The sequence below is a fragment of the Halichoeres trimaculatus genome, unplaced genomic scaffold (assembly GCF_033239565.1).
Source record: "Halichoeres trimaculatus isolate MK-OKI-2021-1 unplaced genomic scaffold, fHalTri1.1 fHalTri1_scaffold_22, whole genome shotgun sequence".
NCBI classification, from domain to species: Eukaryota; Metazoa; Chordata; class Actinopteri; order Labriformes; family Labridae; genus Halichoeres; species Halichoeres trimaculatus.
Genome location: NW_027437200.1, coordinates 2,684,389 through 2,697,708, shown reverse-complemented (window position 1 = coordinate 2,697,708; position 13,320 = coordinate 2,684,389). Strand labels below are relative to the sequence as shown.

Genomic DNA, 13,320 nt, shown 5'->3' with positions numbered 1-13,320 from the left:
TATATATATATATATATATTTATATATATATATATATATATAAATATATATGTATGTATTTTAACTAAATGGTTTTGTTTTTGTTTTTTTGACTGAATGAAATGAAGTCAAATCAAATGTCTTTGTTGGAAAATGCGATGAAGCCAACTTTTTTGAGTTGGCCTTTGTCCATGAAGTTTCATACCCTCTGCCCTGCCTCAGTGTTCCCCAGAGCTGGAGCCCACACAGGTCAGTTTAAAACTGCCCTATATTTAACAACTTAAATATGATAATGTGTTTTTTTTTGTATGTAACTGTGTCACAAGTTAATGCATACAGTGATAGACACATTTTCAACATTAGAACACAAACGGTTAACTGTTCTTGGTGAAAGCTAGCAGCTAACCTGAGCTAACATCTTGGGAAAGTTAGCTTAGTCAGCTCAGTCTGTTTCACCTGGTTGGTTTGTGTGATCTTCATTAATGTAAGTTTAACAGCAGTCTGTATTGCACTAACTAATCATAACAAGAAAACAAGAATAGCTGAGACAGTAGCTTTAGCTCCCAATGCTAACTTGAACCGTAGTCACAGCATGAACCGATTGTTCATGTATTTGTTTCACAAGATGCAGTGACACTGCTCTGTTGTAATGACCATGCTTAGACAAATTTAAAATCTGCAGGTTTAGAACCAGACAGAAGTATGTTTACAGTTTGTTTTGACATGATAGGAATGAGCAGGAAGCTCTGACAGCAGACTGTAGCCTGGTCTGTGTGACCTGCTGCTTCACCTCTATTAATGTGTTCTGTTTAATATACAGTATGTGGGTGTCCTGTTTAGGGGAGGAGAACACTGCAGCTCATGAGAGCGTCTCAGTGTTGCTGTAATTGTTTTGGAGTAGAAGAAACCGTTGTCCTTCCATATCTTTCTGACCTGCCAACAGCCCTTGGTTACCTGTTGGAGCTGGACAGGTGTATCCAATGCATGTACAGTTCAAATAAAACAAATGTCTTGGATGTTTGTGTTGCATCTGTAATTATTCATATATTTTTGGGGAATGTACAGCACTGTTCAGTAAGGGAATTAAACTGATGATGATAAGTTATTATAATGTGAATTTATAAGTTACTAAAACTTCAGTCAGTTGATAGAAGTAAGGAATTTAATTTAGTATGATGTGAAATTAAAAGTAACTTGTTAGAAGATTTTGAGTTATTACAACATGAAAACATGAGTTAGTGCAACCTCCACTTGAATAAACCCAAATTTAAGCTGTAAGTTGAGCAAACTCAAAAGCAAAATTTAAAAGGTTAAGTTTAAGAGCTCAACTCAAAATTTAGCACAATTTTATCGCCCTACAATTTTGAGTTTTCTCAGCTTTTCTTTTTTTGCAGCATGAGAGCCACAGGGAGCATGTCTATATGTGTGTGTGTAACATAGGGTCTCTGGAGGAAACGTGATGATATGGAAAATGATATGGAAAATCTCAAAGCTCCTCTGGTTCAGTCGAGGTTCATTTTCTCCAACATCCGTCCAACAGGATCTCAGCGCCTCAACTCGACCTATTTTATCTCCTCTATCAAAGGTCAAAGGTCAGAGGTCACATGTTGGGGTCAGAACACAATTTTGCGTGTGTGTGTGTGTGTGTGTGTGTGTGTGTGTGTGTGTGTGTGTGTGTGTGTGTGTGTGTGTGTGTGTGTGTGTGTTAAAGGGTTAGAGTGGCGGTTCAGTGACCAGGAAAGAAATTCCAGATGCTGAGGAATTTGTCTTCGCTGGGAATTTTGTGTGTGTGTCAATGAGAGGAGAGGTCATGGGAATGGCAGAAACACACACACACACACACACACACACACACACACACACACACACACACACACACACACACACACAAACACACACTCAAACCTTCCTCTCCACATCGTTCCCAGATCTTTCCATGAAGCTCGTATTTCTGTGTTTAAAGTTTGTGATTTCTGCGCCATGAGCACCAGCAGCTAAATTCTCAGTTTTTCTAACAAAGGGTCTTTGAATCCTTTTGAGTTGGAAAGAAAAGACCTCAGGAGCAGCAAAACCTTTAGAAAACACACAGACCCTCGTTAGAAGAGACAGAAGTGAAGTATTATGAGACATTAGAGGAGCTCTAACAGCCTCAGTCTGGATTCTTTGTCCTGAGCTGAGGTGGAAAAGTTTTCCTGGGGGAATATAAATCAACATCACATGGTTTAGGTGATGAGTTTGGGGGTTTAAAACAAACCTCATTACAGCTTTTATAACCTGAGCAAAGCATTCATGGAGAGTGGAGCCTACATGGGTTAAAACTCATGAAAAAGAGGCCATGTATGGGAGCCTATTAGTGCCGTGTGGGGTAGATTAAGGCCCTGTAGTGTCAAAACTCTAAAATAGAATAATCCTTTCTCATTTACAGGAGGTACAAGGATATTTTCTTCGAGAACTTAAATAGAGATGTAAACAAGAAATGTAACCAGGTCTGATCCTTCAGACCCACAAAGCGTTCTTTTGACCCTTTTACTTTAACCCTCGCGGACACTTTAATAACCATTTAAGGACAAAATGGTTCTGTACCAATAATTGCTTCAACATTTTTTTCTACTTTTTTTCCTCAAATATTTTAATCAACTTCAGTTCTGATCAAATACAGCAAAATTTTGTTTTATTTTTCTATATTTTAACTCTTTTAAATGGCCATTTGATTACATGATGAACACTCATAAAATGAGTTATTTTCCATGTATTAAGTGTTGGAGAGCTGGGGATATTTTTAAAGGTCAGGCTTCAATATGCATAAGATTAATAATAAAAATGAAAATCACACTGTCATTTATCATGTTATAATGGGACTAGATGGGACACTTTTGCCCTCTAATGCTTTTGAGAGCATAGTATATTAAGAATCTGACACTAAAAAAACAAACAAAAACAAACAATGCATCAAACTTAATTTGTGACTTATCTATTGTATGTTGGTTGAAATCTCCAGCCCTGCAATATTTGTTTTACAGAAAAAGATTTTTTTTCATAGAAACAGTGATACTATGTATTAAATGGGAATGTAAAGGGTTAAAATAATCAAATAATTAAATATTTGACATATTTAATGAAGACTGAAGTTGGCTGAAAGATTTGGGCAAAAAGTAGAAAAATATAAACCTGTCATGTTTTTATAGTAGTTTTTGGTAGAGGGCATTTTTGTCCTCTATTGTCCTTGAGGGGTTTGTAAATTAGCCCCCAGTGTCCTGTTAACCTTCAAAAAATACTGAAATTGGATTTTAAAAAAAAATTGCAAGCCATTTGGGGTAGAATAAGGCAAAAAAAAAAAAATCTAGCAAAAAAATTACCTGAAATTACAAAAACGTATCTTATTATCCCTGAGGGTTAATAAAGGAAAAAATACACTTGGGTTGTATTTTGGCTCTTTTTGTGATGATGCTGAGAGGACAGAACAGTGGACCCTCAGAGAAAAGGTGAGAAATAAAGAAAAGTAGAAATCAGATGGAAGAGGAAACTGAAATCTCATTTAATTTCAGTGATATATCTTTATTTTATTGCCTTTTTCCTCCATATCCTCCTGAAGGAGTTAGTCTCTGTGGGGGTTTGTTCCTCTCTGCTTCCCTCCGGCTGTCAGATGTCCCACTGAACGGCCCTGACCGGTTACATTCTGGGGTCATTTCCTGCTTTAGCTCTAAGTACTTTCTGAATAAGACTCACAGGAAGCAGGAAAAAAGAGGAGATGAAATCTGGAGCTGTTTTTGAACTTAATGAATAAAGCTTTTTTTCCTTCAATGCTATCAACAAATCTGAGATAGAAACAAAAATCAAATAAAAAGGCATTATAAACGACTGTCTCTTCAGTTTTTCTGTGTGAGGGTCAGTTCTGTTGTGATTTTTCAGCATCAGGAAAACTGAGACATGATGTGATTCCTGCAACACTGACGTGTCGCTCACAGACTCTTTGTCCCAGTTTGTGCCTGGGCCCACTCTGTTTGTTCACTTCAAGCTGCACACTTGTTGAACTTGAACCTTTGATTATTTATGTTGACCATGAAAATTGTCCAAGCTGCTCAGAGCTGAGCTAACGTATCCAGTCGTCTGTTTGTTCATCACTTTGTTTCTTTCTTCCAATGAAGGACTCCACCTGCTGATTTCCACGTTTCCAGCTTGGGGGTTTTGGGTTCGATTCCGGTCATCAGAGTGTGGTTGCAGACTTGACTTTGGATGATAAGACCTGTCTGAAGCGTCTCTTCAGCTCCTGCATGTTTGGAGATTTTGGTCTGGCGAGGTGAAGGCCTCCACGCCGCTTCTCGCCGTTACCTCCTCCGAATGCCCGGATCACCTGCAAAACATGGAATACGTACAAAATTTGAGAAACAGGAAGGATTACAACCACGAAATGACAAATTTTAAAGTTTATTGGAAGGTGTGCGTAAAAATATTTTGGGCACAAAAATGTGAATTTTCCTGATGCTTTACTCGTATATGAAACTTTTTTTCTACACTTTTAGCTCTGTTTTTGGTCTCCACCAACCTTTAAACCAAAAACCGAACCCAAAGCTGCTCAGTACTTCTTACATTGAAATCACAGCTGGTTTATCAGACCTTTACATCAGAAACTAGTTGGGCGTCAATTAGAAACACTGAAATGTGGGGGTCAGACAACCAAAACACTGAGCTGAAAGACAATAAAATGCTCTGAATACACAGAGCTGCTCACATTACATGTCCCTGATGACTGCAGATTAATAAATGATAGTTAGAAAAAGTGGGACTATGGAAGCAGAGTGTAAACATGCAGAGCTTCAGAGCCACAACTGTTACTACCTCACAGAGAAGACAAATACACAGAGGAGGCCCATGTGGACTGGTATAACTCCTTCTGTCTGAAAACACAAACATGAAGTTTCTATATTCCTCTGGAGCATCAGGTCATCAGTGGGAACTACTGTGGAATAAGAGTTCTCACAGGAACAGGAACGTACAGAGTCTGGATTCAAAGAGCACAACAAGGCCAGTCCTGATTTCTCGTGTTGTAATCATGGATTTAAGGTAACGATGCTGGATACTTAGACTAAACCTCTGCTTTTTCATAAATCACACAAATCCCTGAATCTGTCCAAAATTAGCACAAGATCTATACGAGTGCACATGATTTTACTACAATTTCCCCATTTCTGAATGAGATCTTTATGGGATATTCACAAGATCTGCACAAGATTTGCAAGAGATTTTCAGCAGTGCTCGGGATCTTCACAAGATCTGCATGAGCTCTGAATAAGATCTTCAAAGGTGTATGAGAGCTGCACAAGATCTTCTCAAGATATGCTCCATATCTGCACATCTTCATTAGTGCACAAGATCTGAATGAGGTCTTCACAAGATGTTCACAAGATCTTCATTCGTGCAAAAGATCTTCACAAGATCTGCATCAGATCTGCACAAGAGCATTAGAGGATCTACACAAGATCTTCATGAGTGCCCAAGTTCTGCAAAAAATCTGCCATAGATTTTCACAAGATTTTCAGGTTTGTACAAGATCTTTACAAGATCTGCACCAGATTTACACAAAAGATTTAGAGGATCTGCACAACATTATGATGAGTCCTTCTGCACAAGATCTCCATTAGTGCACAAGATCTGCCCAGGATGTTAATGAGTGCACAAGGTCTAGATAAGATCTGCACAAGATTTGCAAGAGATCTTCTTGAGTGCTGGGTATCTTTACAAAATCTGCATGAGCTCTAAACAAAACCTTTAAAAATGTGCAAGATCTGCACAAGATTTGCAGGAGATTCGCACAAAATCTTTAGAATACCTACACAAGATCTTTAGAAGATCTGTATAAGATCTTCATGAGATCTTTATTAGTGTAGAAGATCTGAATAAGATCTGCGCAAGATTTCATCAGGAGTGCATGGGAGTTCCACAACACCTGCATGAGCTCTGCATAAGCACTGAAGAACATCTTTAACAGTACACAAGATCTGCACAAAATCTTTAGAAGACCTGCATGAGATCCTCATGAGTGCACAAGCTCTGCAGAAGATCTTTACACGATTTGAATAAGATTGGCATGAGATTTGCAAGAGATCTTTAGCAGTGCAAAAGATCCTTACAAGATATGCACAAGAACTCTTAATGAGACTTGCTGAAATGGTTACATAACAAGGCTTGCTTCATGACATGTTGGAGGGACGGGGCCTCAAACGCTGAGATCTAGTTCCACCCTGGCCAATCAGAAGGAAGGGGTTTGTCTTAAAGAGACAGCAGCTTAAACAAAGTGTTTCCAACAGAGGTTGATTGTCTTGTTAAGTATGTTTGTTTTGCCAACCTTGTCTTGAAATCCTGGTACCAAGTCTGGTGCACTTTGCCAGCCTAGCTGTGACTTTCTGCCTTGCCTTTCTTTTTCACCATCTGCATGTTTACTGAGATTTTTTGTACTCTCTTTGCCTGATCATTTGAAACCACAAGCTTTGGGGTAATCCCTGCCAGTCCCTGTCATTTCTAAAAGAGCAGGGAAAGATTTATTTAAGCTGTAAATCATACTAAGATACTACGGTGGCTCCAGAGGGACAGTGTTTTTTTAATAAACTTTTATGTTAATAAGAGAAAGTAGTCCCACCTCCTGGCAGAGATGCATGAAGGCGCTGTGGACTCCCTCATGGTTCTCTCTGGCTGAAGCCTCAAAGTAAACTCCCCCTATGAACAGAGACAGTGTTCAAATCGTATCTCAATTATCAGGCAGGAGTTTACATGCATCAACTCTGCCTGTTGACACTGTGGCAAAAGTTTATGTGAGAACTTTCAACATCATGGAGGATGTCAAGGAGGAAGTCTGACCGAGTGAAGCGGCTAACGTCTCGCCCTCGTCTGCAGGCACTTGTCGAGCTCTGAGCAGGTCGCTCTTGTTTCCAACCTGCAGCAGATGACAGATTACAGGGTAGATTAGATCACTGGGATTAGGATTAGAGGGGAACTGTGTTGGGGAGGAGAAGAATGCTTCGGGTTGGGGTTGAGAATCACACACTGACCAGGATGACGGGAATGTTTCCAGATGGGTGGATGCGTCTGACGTGTTGGTAGAGCGGCTGGATGGTGCGGTAGCTGTTGTTGTCTGTGATGGAGAAAACCAGCACGTAGCCGTCGGCCCAGTAGATCGACCTGAGAGTAGGATTCTTACCGTTAGCGAAGAAAATACCAATAATTCATCAAATTACTCAGATTTATGAAAAAAGAACACAACCTGTTGATCTGTTCCTGACAGTACAGGCCCTCAGCATCATCCTGAAACAAACCAACAAACAAAATGTTTAAAAAAAAGACCTATGCAGTGTCATCTACTCACCACTAGAGGTGCCAGGTTAACCAAACAGGCATCAGCTTTCTCCTGACATGTTCACATCTTCCTCACAGGTGGTGGTTTACTGCAGAGGCGCTCTGCCAAGACAAATGGCTTTAAGGAACGCTCACCAGCTGGTATGGAGTTATAAGTCTGGACTCCTGAGACCACCCAGTCCCTTCCCCTGAAACCTTGATTCCCTTATACAGAATTCAGATCTGAACCCTCTCTGCCTGCACACCAATTATTTCTGTCTAATCTCTAGAAGCAGAGGAACTTCCTCCTCACCCTCCGTTATCTCCCCCTGGGTGAGGAAACCAGCAGACTCTCAGGCCTGGTTTCGTAAACAGACGGTCAGTGTGGAGCTGGGTGAGCCGTGTGGCACGTTGCTCTCATTATGTTCATCTGGGGCGAGGGGTTGGTCACCGTAGTCATTTCCTCTCTCGCTTCAAATGCATTCCTCCAAATGCTTTGCGATAAAAACTTTTTGGATTCATTGTTTTAGACGATAAACTTTGAGATGAACCAGGAAGACATGATGCAAAACAGAGACCATGACCTTTAAATGTTCAGGCCAAACTTTTTACACTTTGTACAAAGACAAAGACTTTGAAAACGAACAGAGGAGTCAGAACCTCTGCATGAGATTAAGAAAATATCTGATTACATTATAAAAGGTTTTGTAACAAGGGAATAAAGCATCTAGAAAGAGAAGAAATTAAAATGTCAAGGGGTGTCTGAGTGGATTGACTTTCCTTGTTCCTTAATCAGATTACTTTTACATGCTAAATCAGATTAATTGTAATAACTATATTTTCAATGACACGAAATCGTAATCAGATTACTTTTACATGCTCAATCAGATAAATTGCAATCAGAATGCTTTTTTATGCTTTATCATATTAAATCTAACCAGGTTACTTTGACATACTTCATCAGATTACATGTAATCAGATTACTTTAACATGCTATATCAAAAAATGTTAACATGCTTAATCAGATTAATCCGATTACTTAAACATGCTAAATCAGATTACATGTTATCCGATTTCTGTCATATGCTTAATTGGATAGCATGTAATCCGATAACCATCATATTTAAAATAAATAAACATGTAATCAGTTTACTTTTGTATGCTTAATCAGATTAATTGCAATCAAATTGCTTTTGCATGCTTAAACAAATACCATCTAATCAGATTAATTTCATATGCTTGATCAGATTACAGGTAATCAGAGAACTTTAACATGCTAAATCAGATAACAAGTTATTAGACCACTTTTATCTGATGAATAGGATCACTTCTACATTCTTCAATCAGGTAAAATGCTTTACCAAAATACGTTATACCCTAAATCAAATAACAATCATTCAGATTACTTTTTATATTTTTGATCAGATTAACTGTAATCAGATAACTATTACATGCTAAATCACATTACATGTTATCATCCTACATGTAACCATGGTAGCATTATTTTCATATTTCATATGTGATCAGCTGCAGCCTGTACCATGTCCATGCTAACTGTTGCAAGACCTGATGTTTCCCCTCAACGTGAAGAGAAGGGCGTGAGGATGACATCCACCTGTCCTTCCATCCATAGTTATTGGGAATGTAAGATCTATCTCCAATAAGATGGACGAGTTAGCCATGCTAGCACAGCAACTGACGGAATACCAGAAGGCAGAGTAGCATCATGCTATTCACAGACATGGCTAGTAGAGCTAACATCAGACACCAACTCCACATTGGAAGAACTTCACCTGCTGTGAGCAGACAGGATCCAGGAGACAGAGACTGAACAGACTGCTGAAGAAGCTCAGTCCTGGACCCTGTGGAGGTGGAGACTGGCTGAACTGGACAATGATGGACAAGCTGTCAGCATCTATTTTCTTATTAACCTTTTTGCACTTTCTATACACTTTCTTACTTTGGTTTTCTTGATTGCTGCTGTGACTCCCGAGTTTCCCCTTGGGGATAAATAAAGTGTTTTCTATTCTACTTTACTCTATTCTATTCTATTCTATTCTATTCTATTCTATTCTATTCTATTCTATACTATGTTACTTTTGTATGCTTAATCAGATAACATGTAATAAGATAGCATGTAATCAGATAACCAACATATTTGAAATAAGAAAACATGTAATCAGATTACTTTTACAGGTTAAATAAGAAAACATAACATTAAAGGGCTTTTGTACTCAAGAACTAGTGCAGGTAACAGGAGGTGTTTTAAGCTTATCAAGTTACTTTTTCTTGTCATTATTCTGACAGACGCACTATTCAAGTGGGAAGGAATAGAGTAATCAGAATATAACTCGCAGGCTGATGAATGTAAAAAAATGAAAGCATGTAACATCTTATAAACTGAGGCAAACACAGGTTGATGTTTCAGTCTCATACAGATATCTTCCTTTCTGCCTCCATAACTCACCTGCAAAGCGACGCAGGGAGTATCCTGGATCTGAAGCGACACTTCCTCTCCTTCCAATGTGACCTTTCTGGAGTAGAGAGCTCCTGCAGAGAGCAAAAGAGACACACCAATAGTTGGATGAATGGATGGATGCATGGATGGATCAGTAGTTTCTGCAGAAAGAGACCAGGGCAGTACTTTCCCTGCAAACTCTGACAAATGTTTCCACTCTGATGAAGAACAGATGGATGGAAACTCACCAGTGTTTGCTTCGTAATCCCCGATGAATCTTTTGGTTAGAAACCGGACAATCAGAGCTGAAAACAACAAGAGATGTGGAAAAACCGATTTGAGGAGAACAGTAAAAATGATAAACCATTTCTGAATGTGAAGCTCCTCGTTTTGCTGCAACCCACAGACCCACAGAAAAATTTAATCTCAGTAAGTGTTGCTGGACTTCCTCTTTCGCATGACATATTTCTGATTTTGCAGACTCTGGTTGTTTTGAGATAAGCTAAACAAACCAACCCAAAGTTTGAACACTGAGAATGATTCACCGATACTCAGAGTCTGGTGTTGCAATCCTTCATGCATCATCTCATATCAGTGAATGATTTCCTAATCCAGCCTTATCCGGACCAGAGAGCTCTGTTGGTTGTATCTGAAGCTGGGGGGATCATCACAGTACAGACGGGGCTACAAATTACTTAAACTGGTGGTTCCCAACCTTTTCCAACTCCGGGCCAACTTTTAAGTCTCAAAAATGTTCACAGCCCACCTCCGACCCCATAAATATGGAGGCCATATGACACCTTCTCAGAACACTTCTTTTTTTTTTAATGGAGATTGGACATAAAAAACTGAAGTAAGTAAGTACTCCTGCTGTTAAGTGGGCCAACCAAAAGCATCTAATACTTGGAGTAAAAACAAAACACACACACACACACACACACACACACACACACACACACACACACACACACACACAAAAGAATTTTGGACAGTTTTAATTCTAAAAATATTTTAAAATATTTAAAAAAATAACAGTTTTTTTTTTTTTTTTACATTTATAACATTATTTTATAAATTTTAATTTTTATATAATCAATAAATTTCCCTGTCCCCCCAAAATAAGAAGAATAAATAAACCATACTATTTTAGCAGTGATTTGGCAACCCACGTGCAATATTTTTGGGAGGGGGCACAGGTTGGGAATCATTGACCTAATTTAATATTAAAAAAAGCAGCAACCGGGAAAAATGAAGCTAGATCAGTGATGTAAAATACTGCAATTCCACAAGTGTCCACTAGAGGCTGGTTGCAAGAATCAGCCAGTACCCATGAACACCAATATGAAAATTCACATTTTTACAGTAGGTCAAATTATTTTTACATCCTAGTATTAAAACAGCTGTTTCATTTATTCATTAAAGCTGCACGGAGGCCTAAAACGTTAAGCTAATAATTTGAATTTGAAGACAGAGAGGATACATGTATGGTGGCTGATAGGTGTCAGTCGATTGCAAAAGCCATAACACAAAAGTTAAGGGCACAGTTATTCCAGTGGACACAGACAAGTTGTGGAAGTTGGCTAATGATTGTTTTCTTTTTTGAACTTCAGCTATGATAAATAAATCTGTAATGCTAACGTTATGGTATGACTGAGTTATGTAGCTAAATTCAAGACGAAATGTTACCTGTAAATGTAGAGTTACAAGTACTATGAATGATATCACAAGGTGACACCCCTTTGAAGCTAATCATTGAATTACTTTTATAACTTTTATGTGTGTCTGTTAAGATTACTAACCTCTTTTGACTTCCACTGTGACTGCACTCCCATTGTGATGTGGTGTTGGCGTATCATCTGCCACTTACTGGCCACAGTATAAACACTATTAGTTAGTGTGTGTTTGCACACCTGGGCCTTTCCAGTCAAAAAAAGCCTAGACACAACCAAGTAGCCTATAATATATAATATGTCTCACTGTGAAAATTCACATAAGTGAGTGAAATGATCAAAATCTGCCCCTCACTGAAATGTCACACCACTGAAATACAGATTAACAATCCACTCAGTGGTTCATAACATCATAACTTTTCACTTGGTGTAAGAAAACTATAACAGAAAACTTTTGCACTCTTGGTTTTCTTAAAATTCTAAATATTATTTTATTCAGTCATAAAGAATAAAAATTGTAAGTAAACAAAGTTTTACCGTGAGAGTAAGGTGCAGAATGTCGCCCCCTGCTGTACATGATGGGCTGTTCACTTTAAACTACCTACTGACCTAACGGGACTTTATTCCGGTCTTTAAAAGGATAATGATAAAAAGGGTATAACACAGAAATATCACACAGTACTGAGGGTTTAATCAGCGCTTTTCAGCATTCCTCCCCACTTTGATCTGATACAAAGGAGACAGCGAACAGCTGTTTGTGTTGTCAAACATCCTTCTCTCCAAAAAGACCCCTCCGTCTCTCCATTCATACCCGTTTTCCCGACGTTGCTCGCTCCCAGCACCACGATCTTCACCGTCTTGTTGGGCACACAGTCCAGCAGAGGGTACTCCGGTATGGGGACCAGCAGAAAGTTCCCTGAGCCGCTGCTGCTGCTGTTCATAGTTCCCAGTGCAGGGTCGCCTCCAGTCAGCCGCATTTAGCTCCTCTCTGCCCTGAGTCCAGCTCTGCTCGGAAATAACAGCGTCCTCAAACACCTCCCAGCCGAGGAAACATTACGACTGAATCCCCATATCCACCCCGGGAGCAGCGCTGCTGATGATCTCTGTATGGAGAGGATGTCCCGTGCGTAAAATCCAATATCTCCAAATATTAATCCAGATCTCCAGCTCTGTGCGATTTTCTTCCACTTAGCTCCTAGGAAAAGTTTTACACCCCTCCATGAGACTCTAAGCAAGAAGATGAGATTTTGACACTCCCCCAAACATCATGAAAACAATCATTTGATATAAGGTGAGAAAAAATGTTTTAAAAATGTGTTCCGGTTCTCGCCGAGTCCAGATGCGTCTGAGTGCGGGTACAGAGCAGAGAGGGGAGGGAGAGAGGGTCTGAACCTTCCCCTTTTTATTATTCCCATGAGAGCAGTTTGAATGAGGCTCCTCTCTCTAGATTCGAATACCGTTTAGAATTCAAGGCCAAAAATTCAACGAGAAAGATGTAAACACAATGAAGTATTACAGAACTTTTGTGGCTCTTTAATTTTTCTTCTGAACAACTTTTAAAGATAAAACGATAGTTTTTCATTCCGTTACAGTGATGGTGACTCCTTTGTTTCCAATATGTCGGATTATTAGTTTGTTTATATACAGTGATCTTAAACTGTTTGATTGTTGGATTCTTAAGATAAGCACCGCCCGATTCTTTCAGCCCCCCACACAGAATCAAACAAACCTCAGTTCATCTGAGAAGTGCGTCGGCGACACTCCCTCACGGCTCCGCCAGGCTGGACAAGAGGAAGCTGCTTAACGTCAAGCAACTGAGAGGAACGGCAGGTACTACCGGATAATTAGCATTTTACTTTCACAATAAGATACAGTTTACGTTTTCTT

The 13,320-nt window shown here is 39.3% G+C and overlaps 1 protein-coding gene across 1 annotated transcript; it reads right to left on the bottom strand.

Annotated features, from left to right (window-relative positions):
* Window positions 1–3,538: 3,538 nt before the first annotated feature.
* Window positions 3,539–12,783, bottom strand: rasl11a (RAS-like, family 11, member A). Its single transcript, XM_074661939.1, has 8 exons — window positions 12,245–12,783; window positions 10,012–10,068; window positions 9,773–9,855; window positions 7,235–7,275; window positions 7,023–7,152; window positions 6,832–6,907; window positions 6,614–6,690; window positions 3,539–4,330 (listed from the first exon to the last, which is right to left on the bottom strand). Exons 1-8 carry the CDS (start codon window positions 12,408–12,410, stop codon window positions 4,184–4,186), a joined length of 777 nt encoding a protein of 258 aa, XP_074518040.1. The 5' UTR covers window positions 12,411–12,783; the 3' UTR covers window positions 3,539–4,183.
* Between the last annotated feature and the right edge of the window lie 537 nt (window positions 12,784–13,320).

Coding starts and splice junctions, on each gene's coding strand:
- rasl11a (XM_074661939.1), bottom strand. CDS start 12,410: ATGCGGCTGACTGGAGGCGACCCTGCACTGGGAACTATGAACAGCAGC. Junction 9,856..10,011: donor GGATTACGAAGCAAACACTG/GTGAGTTTCCAT, acceptor TGCTCTCTGCAG/GAGCTCTCTACTCCAGAAAG. Junction 6,691..6,831: donor GACGTTAGCCGCTTCACTCG/GTCAGACTTCCT, acceptor CTCTGTTCATAG/GGGGAGTTTACTTTGAGGCT.